The sequence below is a fragment of the Dermacentor albipictus genome, chromosome 6 (assembly GCF_038994185.2).
Source record: "Dermacentor albipictus isolate Rhodes 1998 colony chromosome 6, USDA_Dalb.pri_finalv2, whole genome shotgun sequence".
NCBI lineage: Eukaryota > Metazoa > Arthropoda > Arachnida > Ixodida > Ixodidae > Dermacentor > Dermacentor albipictus.
The window spans coordinates 65,577,761-65,590,186 of record NC_091826.1 but is presented as its reverse complement, the minus strand read 5'-3'; the positions used below and the strand labels follow the sequence as shown (position 1 = coordinate 65,590,186).

The following is a 12,426-nucleotide window of genomic DNA, read 5'->3' as shown; positions in this document are numbered from 1 at the left end:
GGAACTACAGTGATGCACCTGGACATCAAGAAGAATTGCCACATTACTCTGGTTACTTGGGCACAAACGGGAGTAGCTTCTTCCTGCGGCTTGGGGTCAGCGAAGCAAGTGGACGTTTTGCACGCTTCACAGGAGTGTCCTGCGAAATGGCTTCATAGTGGAACATGGGGATGGACAAACACAATCGTTCAAACACACCCAAGCTTATGTGACTGTGCACGCATGCAATTAGACGTTCATTAGGATTAGGTCTAGCATGGAGGTGAACTTATTCGCTTGGTGTTCTGTCACAATGAGTCAGACTTCCTTGATTTGTTGTGCACCCATCTGCGTATCACATTGGTAGTACTTCAGCTAGCTGACATTGATGTATGAAAGGTGCAATAAATGCCCCTGTGATTGTTTGCGCTACTGTGTCGTCTTTCCTTTGTCCCAGGAGCATGTTCGAGACCCCACATGTCACTTGGGCCGATTATACACTTGAATTGCCGAGTACTGTATACTTCACACAAGTTCCTAATCTCTATACATAATTGACTGTACTGAATACATACAAACACCTGCTGGCAATACATAGAGGCTGCATTTAACATGTCACACAAGTTCCTAATCTCTATACATAATTGACTGTACTGAATACATACAAACTCCTGCTGGCAATACATAGAGGCTGCATTTAACACGCCACTTTGATACTGTACGTCAATGGACAAAATTACTTTGTAATGTAATGCTGCAATGTGCAATTGCATTTATAACTACATATACTATTTTACTGGAATGGCACAATTTATGAAACGCAGCAAAATATACACATTCCAAATATATGAGTGAACATGAAATATGAATATGAAAGAGCAAGAATATAAATGGACAGAAATAATATTAAAGAAATGAATTCAAATATGAACACAATATAATGGCACCACATTTGCTGATGGAGTAGAATACTGCCATATTCATATGCATTACAGAAGGAACTGTCTCTCCTTTAGTGCACTTTATATTTCTGCATTTTTCTCTTGTACTAACGATAGCCAAATGCCACTACAGAATACCAAACGTAACCCATTCGTCAATTGGTTTTAATTCCACTGTCACTACCACACACATGTAAAACTGTTGAACAGATCTTTGAACACAAGCACAATCGTGCCCTGTGTATGACCTTGACATTGCAATATTTTTCTTTACCCTGATGATTTTCACAATAAGAATGGACTAAGAGAGCAGCAAGAGAATCAGCTTGACACTTGTTCCAGACAACAAAAGCGTAGGTGGCAGTCAGCCAGCAGAGTCACATTACCATCATAAATGGAAATTAATGGCGAATCAAACATCTGCAATGTAACAAGGAATCCAAATGGGGGCTTTCCGAGAAGAATTCAGTGAGATGAATTCTCGGTAAATTCTGAACAATGCTGCTTCTTGGTTGCTCTGTATAGACATGGACACATCTGTAACAGCACAGAGAACAATGTTAAGGTCAGCACAGGCACTAAAGAGACATCACATTAATTGTGGATGGATTGATCAGTCCTGCTCGATATAAGCTCATTCAGGTTTGTCACTTTGTTGAGTAGCCTATCCAGCTTTCACGTCACTTTTTAGTTTTGTTAGCTTGTAGGCCTTAGATATATTTAAACTATAAATTTGATGCATAACCATGCAGTCAAGAGTCAAATAGACAATACACAAAAGTCTGTAAACAGGCTTTCCCACAGAGCTAACTTTCCCTAACTAAGATGGCCGTGTTCCTGCTAGTTTCTCTGTTATAGCCAAAACAGGGGTTTTGAAACATTAGACGATGTGCAGAATGGGCAGTGGTAGGAATGATGCCGCTAACCAGCATGTTGATACTTCAATTACAATTCTAGCCCGAGGTCCACCATCCTGGTTAGGTCAAAGAAGGTGCATGAATTGCACCTACAGGTTTTGCATATTACCTATTGTATGGCAATATATTCAGTTGCCTGTAAGAGAGAATCCATTTGAATAGGTAACAGTGTTCGTAACAACCAAATGTCACTGCCTGGCAGTGCTGCCAATTCTAGGGAAGTTTCCCTACATTTTTCTAGGTTCTTGCAAAATGTGGTTGTCAGTTTGCCAATATTTCTGTAATGATAAAATTTTGTTTATGCTATGTAAGCAGACGGAAAATTTTAAACCTAACTTATTTTTAAGATTATTTTTAAATAATCAAATAATGTAGTCACTGGACTCAAGCTGCAAAGATGTTGCAGTGCAAGTTATGTTAACAGGACGATGGGCCCTGGACCTCCCAAGAGATTGTAACAGTGCCAAAACAGTGTACACTTCGCAACACCAATATGAAAGGTACAACTATTTTTTTTTTAATACCTTGTAGTGATGTAGCACCACCACACCTGCACACTTACACGTAATTTGCAGCAACGCGAAAGATACACGGCTAATTTTTACTTTTCTTCAAAAGAACATGCCCAAGCACAAGACCACTGGGACTCTATCCAAGATTGATCTGCCTAGAGTGATTCCAGGTAAATTTTAGTACATGCAAGTGTACCTGGCTGCCTAGCACAAAAATCACATTGTCGTGCCCTGCGCCAGGTATACCCTGTCTGCTTACGCCAAGGTCTGCCCGCGCCCCTTGGTATGGTGTTATAGCATACGTTTGTTTCACCAGTTAGATAAATATTCCATTTAGAATGCACAGACATCGACAGCCCATCTAGAGGTACAAAAGCAACATCTCTATAGCACTACTTCGTTAAAAGGGCACCCACAAACTGTTGTTCACTGGATGAAATGCGTTCATTACACTGCTGTACGATAAAGAGTCAGTTCACATGCTGAAGCGAAGGTAATTTTCAAGTGGCTGAAACCAAACAGGCTGTCACGTCAGCACTTTCAATGTTTCAATGTCATAGCATGAAATTTTCCTTCATTTGGACAAATTTCCCTATTTTTCTAAACAATGCATAAAATCTCTAGATATAGGAACATTTTTCCACAGCTTGCAGCATTGCATAATCTGGAAAATACAAACCATACTAAAGTCTCGCGCTCATCAAATATTATTACAGATAACATTTTTACCATTTGTGAAACAAATGAGAGCACTCACACTGGAAACAAGCTTCACTTTGCTTGCATACACATACCAGTGTCACCTAGCAGTACTTAGAACCAAATTGTAGTTGACATAAAACAAGTGAATAAGTATATTCATTGCAGTTCACTTGCAAGTGCTGCTATGTGCATGCGAAATACAGCATATGTTTAAAGGGGCCATGACGTGGTTGTCCAACAGTTCTGTTTGTATTTGTAAAGAAGAGTAGAGGGCCCAATATGCTTATACACGCAAAGAAACTGGGCTCCCTGTACACATTTTAACCAGAAATTTAAATTTAAAATCGCTGCCTGTCAACTCCTCCCATTGACAGCAACTGCCATTTTGGCAAGGCTTTGCGACATCAGGAACTGAGGGGCCATCTCTATGTCATCCACTTTGAAGCAGTTCGAGACATCAGGCATCTTTCTCTGCATGTTATAGCACCCAACGGCATAGCAACATCACTGCTGAAATTGTACCCACAATTCCTTCACTTGCGCAATAAAAAAGCAGTAGCAAACCAGAGATGTGCTGAGACACAATACACATGCTAAAATGAAATAATGCACGGCATTTATGACGTATTTTCAGCTCCGGCAATCATTTCCCGTGTTTACAGTTCACAAAAGCATGACCTTCGAGACCTGCTCCTGTTATGCGAGGGAGGCGTATCTGGGGGTGCCCATTCATTTCGTCACCACTCAGTGTAAATTCAAATACAAATGTCCTATTACACCGAATGCACAAAAGTTTTGCCAGCTTGCTGTGGGATGCATATAATTTAACATGCAATGCATAATTTAAGCACAAAAATTTGGTGTCACGGACCCTATAACGTAGAGTGTCACACTCCTCATCCAAGTTCTGCACCAGTTGGAACTTGGAGCACAAAACAATGCAAACCCAAGGTCTCGTACTTCAAGTGTTTGTTTGTCCAAAGCACATGTGACAAAAGTGGGACATTGTAGTGATCAGCATGGTTTCCAATTTGCCATCCGGTCTTCTGCAGATTTTTCTATGTGAATATGTGCCAAGAAAAACCTGGCCAACTTGACATCACTAAACATCACTGATGGTTTCTTGAGGGTTTTACTGCTCACTAGTGCATGGTGCTGCCAGTTTTGCAAATGCTAACCGCTGCTTTGGGGTTTGCTTATGCCCAGCCACAACTTTCATACAGATATTTTAGGCTGGAGAACAAGCTTTGCTCAAAGGAGTACTGGCACAAAATTTTTGAGGCTCTGTTTTTTGAACTTAATTAGTAACTACTGACCGAGTAATGTCAAAGAAGCTCATTTGCTTAAGTGCATGAGAAGTTAGTTATCAGCTTGTATGTCACACGACCAGTCGTGGTTTCAATTTAGAAGAACACCTCATGCCCCGTGACATGCGAGGCATGCCTGGAGACAGCAACGACCATGTGAGCATGCGGACCTGTGACACACGCAGGCACACCATCTACCATGTCATCTGTACTCCTGTTTTGACTGCTAGTGTGGTGCTAGTTCGGCGGGAACCCTGTGCAACTTCTTACTCTTGGCAGTTTACTGGGTAACCGGACAGGCATATGGAAGAAACAATGCTAGTAGGAACACCTGGTGATCCTCTGTCTGACCAGAGAGCATGCAAAACTATTATTCCAGCTTACATATTCTAACTGTTGGTATAAAGCATTGGTAGTGACATTATCACAAATCCTTTAAATAATGCCACATGTAAATACCCAAAAAAAACAGATTGAGAATAAGCACAGTTAAAGAAAAAGAAAACAAGATATTGGCATAAACTTTTTCAGATACAGGGGTGCAACACCAGGCAGAAACCTGGAAGTGAGCTTTGCCCCAAGCCACCTATAGCTTTGTTCGGAATTTGCAAAGGTAGCGCTTATCATCTGTGAACCATAGCTGTATATCCAATTTGTTTTACATCACATGTGTGACACCACTGCAGCTGGAAATCTTGCATCGGTCGGTCTCCCCTGATTGGTATTTCAAAAGAGAGTCCCACGCCAAACTTCTTCCTCATTCTGCATTCCTGCTCTAAATGAATAAATGATGCTTGCTGCCAGTCATGCGGTGTTGGCCAAAGACATTTATTCAGAAACTTTGTACTCAATACCAAAACTCAGCAAGAAATAAAAAATTTTTTCAATATGTTGTCTGTAGGCAACACGCATCAATAAAGGATTAACATATGCTTTTACAATTCCTTTCAAAAACAACACTGACGCAACAAATCAATTTTTCGTATGCGTTGTAATTGGACAAATCATCACAAGATGCCGCTACTATGAGCTTTGCTACTGCTGCCAAGAGCTCAGTAACCTGTAAACTGCAAAAATTTTGCACATACACATCTTGTATGGTCAGCGCAAGACACTCATGAAAACAGTGCTGAAATGTCTTCCGAATGGCAAGACAAGCCAGTGACGTCAGAGTCACTGAAATCAATCACCGAAACTCACGACTTAATATTGTTTACAATAAGGACTTATGCTAATGAGCACATCAATTGGAGCTGCACTTTCCAATTCATCACTCGCACATACTTCAAAATTAAATAAAAGGCATTCTAAGCTGGACTTGCTATTGATACTTTACAGATGATACCTATGAGCTCACGGGAATGGAACCAACTAATTATTTAGAATTAGAATTTTTGTGTCAGTACCCCTTTACGCTTTGCATTTAGGCTTGTTAGCTTAAATTCAGCTCAAGAACATTTCAGCTGCCACATTGGTTTAGTGTGTACTACTAGAACAGTGTGTAACACGCATAGGTCAGATGACTAAGTGGATACTCACTCACTAATATTTTTGTAGGCTATGTATTCACTCGCATTCATTGGCACCGACTCACATTCCTACTCCTACGTACAGACACTCACTCGCATTCATGATCACTTCCATTCACACTTACCAGCACCCACTCCCATTCATACTCACATCATCTCACTGGCACTCGCCTACAAGCTAACGTTAACTTGCATGTGCCGACAGTGACACTAACTGGCATTCACATCTACTCAAACTCACCAGTCCTCACTACTATTCATACTCACATTCCGTGAAATCAGTGCAGAGAGAGAAACAGTCAGTGAGCTCCCAAGTGAGTATGCCGACCTATAGTAGCAAGACTCTTGCTGTATGAGGAATTGAACAGAACAAGCACTTGAGCTAGGAAGCACAATTATATCAAATATGACTATCAAAGTTCCCTACCACCATTGTGCTGATAGATTTGTGTGAAAGATGAGCATGTTAGAGACATACTATCATACATATCACCTCTATACTTGTTATATGACCTGTGATCAATAAACATGGTGAATTCTTTGATGGTGAATGGAGTAATTGGTAATTCTGGTTTGTGGCCAAGCTAGTGAAGCCCGAGGCCCATCAGTCATTGTTAATAAATTTGGTGGCTTTCCAGACGTGCAAACATCAAGACATGTAGACGTGCAGTAACAAGTAGTGTAATGACATGGTTATGGGTAAAATGGAGCAATGTACAAATGTGACATTTTGGTTTAAACTTGAGAGAAATTCATGCAAATGTCATAACATTTTGCACCAAGTGTACTGAAACAGTGCTCAATCGAAACAGTGTGTGTACGAGTGGCACAAGCACTTTCGTTAAGGTCGGGACAACATGAAAGGCATACAACAGCCAAGGCAATGTGAATGCTGGACAGCATCCCACAGGCTGTCTTCCCCCAAAGTATGTGAGAACACTACACGCATTCATAAGAGTGCTCAACTATGGGAAGCGGTTATCTTGTAAGACGATAAGCTGTATGTCTACATACATGTACTGCCTTTCCAACAAATAAATCATAAAGTCAACCAATCACCGTATTTATTGATCACAGGTTGCATAATGATGGAGTAAATGTAAATACAAGGTGTACTTCAATATAAATAGTACTTGCAATGAAGATTTAGTTCCAAGAAAGAATTATTTACACCACTGTGGCCACAGTTTAGCCGAATCAACATTAAAAATATGCCAAACCTTGAAGTTCTCAGCCCAGCTATGAAGTTGCAGCAGCATATAACGGATGGTCAGGTCGCATTTCCCTTTAAGCAACATTCTATGAAGCTCTGTGGGTGAAAGGGCCAGAACCCTCTTTATGGAGTATGGACACCACATAAATCAATAATTGGTTTTTCAACAGGAAACTGTGTGCTCTCAACAATTAGAGCTCCCTCCCTGTCTGACAAGCACGCAGTGTAAGAGACACTCCTTCCATGAATAGGAAGCAGTGCAGTGGGCACAGGGATACGGCCACTCTCCCGTATGAGTGAAGACATGTTGCTTGAGGTTGGAACTGTGAGAAAATGTGTTTGGTACGGGTGGCACTGGAAGGGACACACAAAATCCAATTCCAACAATGTTGGCAACACAAAAAGGGGACTGTGGCAGTGACAATGGCTGCGACTGGGGAGACTCCTGGTCTAGAGGCTGCAGCGAGAATATGAGTGGCATCGTGGCGGGCAGGATGTCCCTACTAGCTGTTGTAACACTGGCTGTGGCTTCGGCATGGCTCCAGTAATCATTTTCACTAAACCTTTGCATGGAGGCTTGATGGGCAGACACTTGCATTCCTTGAAGTCGCCAGACTTCTCCGAGAGAGTTTCCGAGCTGAAGAAACACTGGCTGCACCTGCGAGAACAATCCAGTTGGTGGCATGTGTAACATGCCAATACCTTAACACCAGCAGAAACTTTAGGTGCCAGACAAAATACAGACAACCTTTCCAAGAGCTGCTGCAACCTTCTCTTTTTCTTTTACTAAAAATGAAAACAGGAGTCGTTATAACACATTTACTCCTGGAAAACACACCCACCCATTCTTCATAAATGCGCTCTTCTGCGAACAGACTTAACAATCAATATATAGTAGCTAATTATTTGCCCATATCCACGAAACTTCTTTTAAAGGCTGTCTGCACGTGCCATCAACAGGTCAATCGTCCGATTACCATGCTGGTCACCATAGTGATTAGTGGGTGCCAAAATGCCAGCAAAAAGAATGCTCCAAGTATTTGTAATAAAAGACTTTTATCTCCCAGAAACGTCTTTTAATACATGTTAAGCTCCTGAGTGATACAAGCAGAAATGTTTTTTAAAAAACCTTTCCGCAGTTATATATGAGCAGCAAAGGAGGTGCTGAATTTGAAAAAAATAATCACCCTTTTATCAAGCATGTAAGTTATTCATGATGAAAGTCAAACCATAGAGTAAGAACCACTTCCAAATGTTCTTTGCAAAATTCCACTGCGCATTTTAAACTGTACAGTGCAGGAGTTCTCAAACTTTCTGGCCTTGGGGAACCCTACCAGCTTTCCTATAGTGCTGCAAAACCTTTCCTTTATCCCTCTTTCCTACAATACGCTTATACAGTACACAGGCTTACGCACCTGTTACACAAAAGCTTTTACTGCCATTGAGTTTAATGGCAGTTGACACCAAAACTGCCATTCTACTGAACAGCACCCTGCTTGCAGGGGCTCCTGAGAAACGGCCTTGGATGAGATTGCCCTGCAATGGTCCCAGAAGCCAGATGAAATTGCTGTGCCTACGAATACGAAGCACACTTCCAGATTTTCGCAGTCATTAAAAAAAAAATTAGATGTGCACACGTTACCTTCAAAGAATGGAAATTTGCTGTCACCCACGCCTCAGCTAACCACTTCGAGAGTTCGTCCTACGGCGCGCGGAAGTCTCGGGAAAGCCACAAACATGCCCTCACCAGCTGTACTGCCATGCGGAGTTGTGTACGGCCATGCTTTCTCTATGCGCCGCTTCGTGATGCACTGACGGTAGGCTGTTGACAAAGCAGCATGTGCGGTTTTGGTTTCGTATCTGATTTCAAACAATGACTCCTCGTTGTTTCAACGCGCAGGCAATTTTCGGAGCCATTTTCTTGTATAAAACAAAAAGATTTTATTGCTATAGGGTGAATACGGCAGGTGAGCTGCCATGCATAATCTGGGCCTTCCTGCCATATGCAATAATTTCATTTGTTTGCAGATACTTTGTTATCATATCCAGTTTGATCCAGCATCGGTCATAGACATGGAGGAAGAAAAAATGCTTCCTCCATGCTCTATCCATGACCATAAAAGTAGTCAAAACATGCTCTCAGTGGAAAGTACTTGCAGTGGTACGTGGTACCACTGTGGTGCAGTCTTCCCATATGCCTGTTCCAGGAGCTGGCAACACGTTCGCACAGGCCAATAACTATCACATCAGTCATATACAGAGTAGCAATGCAGATGGTGAAGGAGAGAATGGAGGAATGGGCAGAACGTGAAGAGATCTTGGGAGGACTGCAGAATGGATTTAGAAGGAACAGAAGGCTAGATGATAATTTATTTGTTGTAACACAGCGAGATAGCGACAGCCAGGCAGAAACCGCTATGGATAGCAAAATCCTTTCAGTATGCAAGATCACCAACTAGCCCAGCAGTTAACTCTTCTATAGTCTTTTTAGACATTAGAGGAGCTTATGATAATGTAAACCGAGAAGAGTTATGGAGCCAGTTGAGGGAATATGGTCTAGAGAGAAAGATGATTGAGTTCCGACAACAAGTTTATACAGATAATGAGGTAGAGATAACATGGGAGGAGGAAACTACAAAGCCAGCTAAAATAAGAAGAGGTCTCAGGCAGGGCTGTCCATTGTCACCTCTGCTTTTTATGATCTACATGAGCCAAATGTAAAAGAGACTAGAACAGAGCACAATAGGAACCGACATAAGCTATATGCTGGAAGGGCAGAAGGTAGTTCAAGTACTAGCCGGACTGATGTATGCAGATGATATTGTACTGCTTGCTGACACCCGAGTAGGGCTACAGGAACTAATGAGCATATGTGGAGAGGAGGGAGAAACATTGGGACTCCAATTCAGTAGAGAGAAGTCTGGGATAATAGTATACAATGAAGAAAGGGGGGACCCATTGGAAATACAAAGCACTAAGATTGATCATGTTGAAAAATACAAGTATTTCGGCATATGGCTAAACGAGGGCAAAAAGTACTTGGAAGAACAGGAAAAAACTATGATTGAAAAAGTGAAAAGGAACTCGGCTGTAATGAAACACAAGGCACTTTGGAACTATAATAGGTACGAGGTGGTTAGGGGCGTATGGAAAGGGGTTATGGTACCTGGCCTCACATTCGGAAATTCAGTACTCTGCATGAAATCGGAAGTTCAGGCATGCATGGAAACGATACAGAGAAGTGTAGGCAGGTTAGCCTTAGGAGCACACGGGAACACCCCTAATGAGGGAGTGCAGGGGGACATGGGATGGACGTCATTTGAAGGTAGAGAGGCAATAAGTAAACTAAAATTTGAACAGAGACTCCCAGCACTGGAGGAAAAAAGGTGGGCAGGAAAAGTGTACAAATATCTGTACCTGGGGAACGAGGGCAAATAGACGATAAAAGAGTGGCAGTAACAAAGAGGAGGGTAGAGGATTGGTGGAGGAAGTCAAGGATAGATAATAACATAAATCGGGGACATGTTTCCTCTACTGTTTTAGATAGTCATCATAGGGGGAGGAGGGGAGTAAAAACTAGGTTGAGAAAAAGAGGATATAAAGATAGAAAAAAAGGAATAATAATAAAATAGGAGGGGGAGCAAAAGGCTAAGTGGCGCCAGCCGCCGCCCATTACAAAGGGTATGGGCGTTTTGCGCTGGAGTTTGAGGTATTGTAGCGGCGCCTGGTGGCGGCGCGGGAAACGACATCTGGGTCGTACCAGCTTGGGTCGTGTTGAGCCCTGGCTTTGGCGAAGCACGTTTCTAGGCCGAGTTTTGCGTCGATTCGCACTTTCTTCTGCCCTGTTGCGAGTGCGAAAAAGCTCGTCACTTCTCGCAGACCATGCCGACCACGCTGCGAGCTCGCCGCAGCCTATAGTTTAACGAGAACGGGCTCTCCGTGTGGCGTGGGACGTAATGCTGGGATCAGACGGAATCGGTGACGCCGATCCGGAGAGACCTAGCCCAGCCTCGAGAAGGCGTCATCGTCATTACTTCTGCGTCGTGGGCTGCCATGAACAAGAAGGCCTGAATCCCAACATCAGATTCTACCGTTTTCCATCAAGGCCTCACGAAGTGGAGCATCGGGCGCGTTGCATAGCTGCAGTTCGTCGCGCTTGCTTGATTATCTGCGTTCTAAATTTCGGTATTTTGCACCTACAGTCCCGACAGCACACCGACATAGCATCAGGTATGGGCGTCTTGCGCTGGAGTTTGAGGTATAGTAGCGGCGCCTGGTGGCGGTGCGGGAAACGACATCTGGGTCGTACCAGCTTGGGTCGTATTGAGCCCTGGCTGTTGCGAAGCACGTTCCTAGGCCGAGTTTTGCGTCGATTCGCACTTTTTTATGCCCTGTTGTGAGTGCGGAAAGGCTCGTCACTTCTCACAGACCACGCCGACCACGCTGCGAGCTCGCCGCAGCCTATATTTTAACGAAAACGGACTCTCCGTGTGCCGTGAGACGTAATGCTGGGAGCTGAAGGAATCGGTGATGCCGATCCGGAGAGACCTAGCCCAGCCTCGAAAAGGCGTCACCGTCATTACTTCTGCGTCGTGGGCTGCCATGAACAAGAAGGCCTAAATCCCAACATCAGATTCTACCGTTTTCCTTCAAGGCCACACGAAGTGAAGCGTCGGGCGCGCTGCATAGCTGCAGTTCGTCGCGCTGAGTAAGTGAAACTTCGTGCCATGCTGACTGCTTCGCCTGTTTTGAAGCTTGCTTGATTGTCTGCGTTCGAAATTTCGGTCTTTTGCACCTACAGACCCGACAGCAGACCGACATAGCAGCAGGCATGGCTGGTAATTCACGGTTCGAGACCCGGCCACAGCGACAATTAACAATTCGACCGATGCGAAGTAGTGAAGTGTGTGCAAATGAGCACAAATGATCGGGCTCATTCGATGACAATTCACTACTCCACTACGAGCAGCACAGGTTAAGAGAGTTAAATGCGCTCATCCATGATCTCAAGCCAGCACGATGAGGCAGTGCAGCAAGGCAGTATTGATTGCAGCACATCGATGTTCGAGCGCTGTCATTAAAAGCTACATCAAGCAAGCAGCGCACAAGCTCGCGCTACAGCGCGATTCGCACGCACGTGCGAGCTCATATCCATTGCACCAGTTCAGCGGCATGCAGTCAACAAAGATTGCAGGAGGCCCGCCGTTTGGCGGCATGTCGAAAGACCGCTGCCGTCGCGGCGCGTACGATCGTGTGCTCGAGCAGTTCGTACATCGCGGCGCGTACCGTCGTGTGCTCGAGCAGTTCCGTACGCATGATGTCTGCT

The 12,426-nt window shown here is 43.6% G+C and overlaps 1 protein-coding gene across 12 annotated transcripts in view; it reads right to left on the bottom strand.

Moving 5' to 3' along the window:
- Window positions 1-8,945, bottom strand: part of LOC135912313 (zinc finger protein 677-like) — a 46,568-nt gene extending 37,623 nt beyond the window's left edge. For 3 of the 12 annotated variants that reach the window (XM_065444703.2, XM_065444704.2, XM_065444712.2), the window contains exons 1-2: window positions 8,848-8,945; window positions 7,664-7,758 (exon numbers count right to left, since the gene is read on the bottom strand). In XM_065444703.2, coding sequence (XP_065300775.1) covers window positions 7,664-7,758; window positions 8,848-8,882 — 130 coding nt within the window. In that variant the 5' untranslated portion in view covers window positions 8,883-8,945. Of the gene's footprint in view, window positions 1-18; window positions 151-5,165; window positions 7,759-8,515; window positions 8,674-8,742 lie in introns of those variants that run through there. The other 9 variants (XM_070540732.1, XM_070540731.1, XM_070540733.1 and 6 more) reach the window with 9 other exon arrangements.
- Window positions 8,946-12,426: the final 3,481 nt, after the last annotated feature.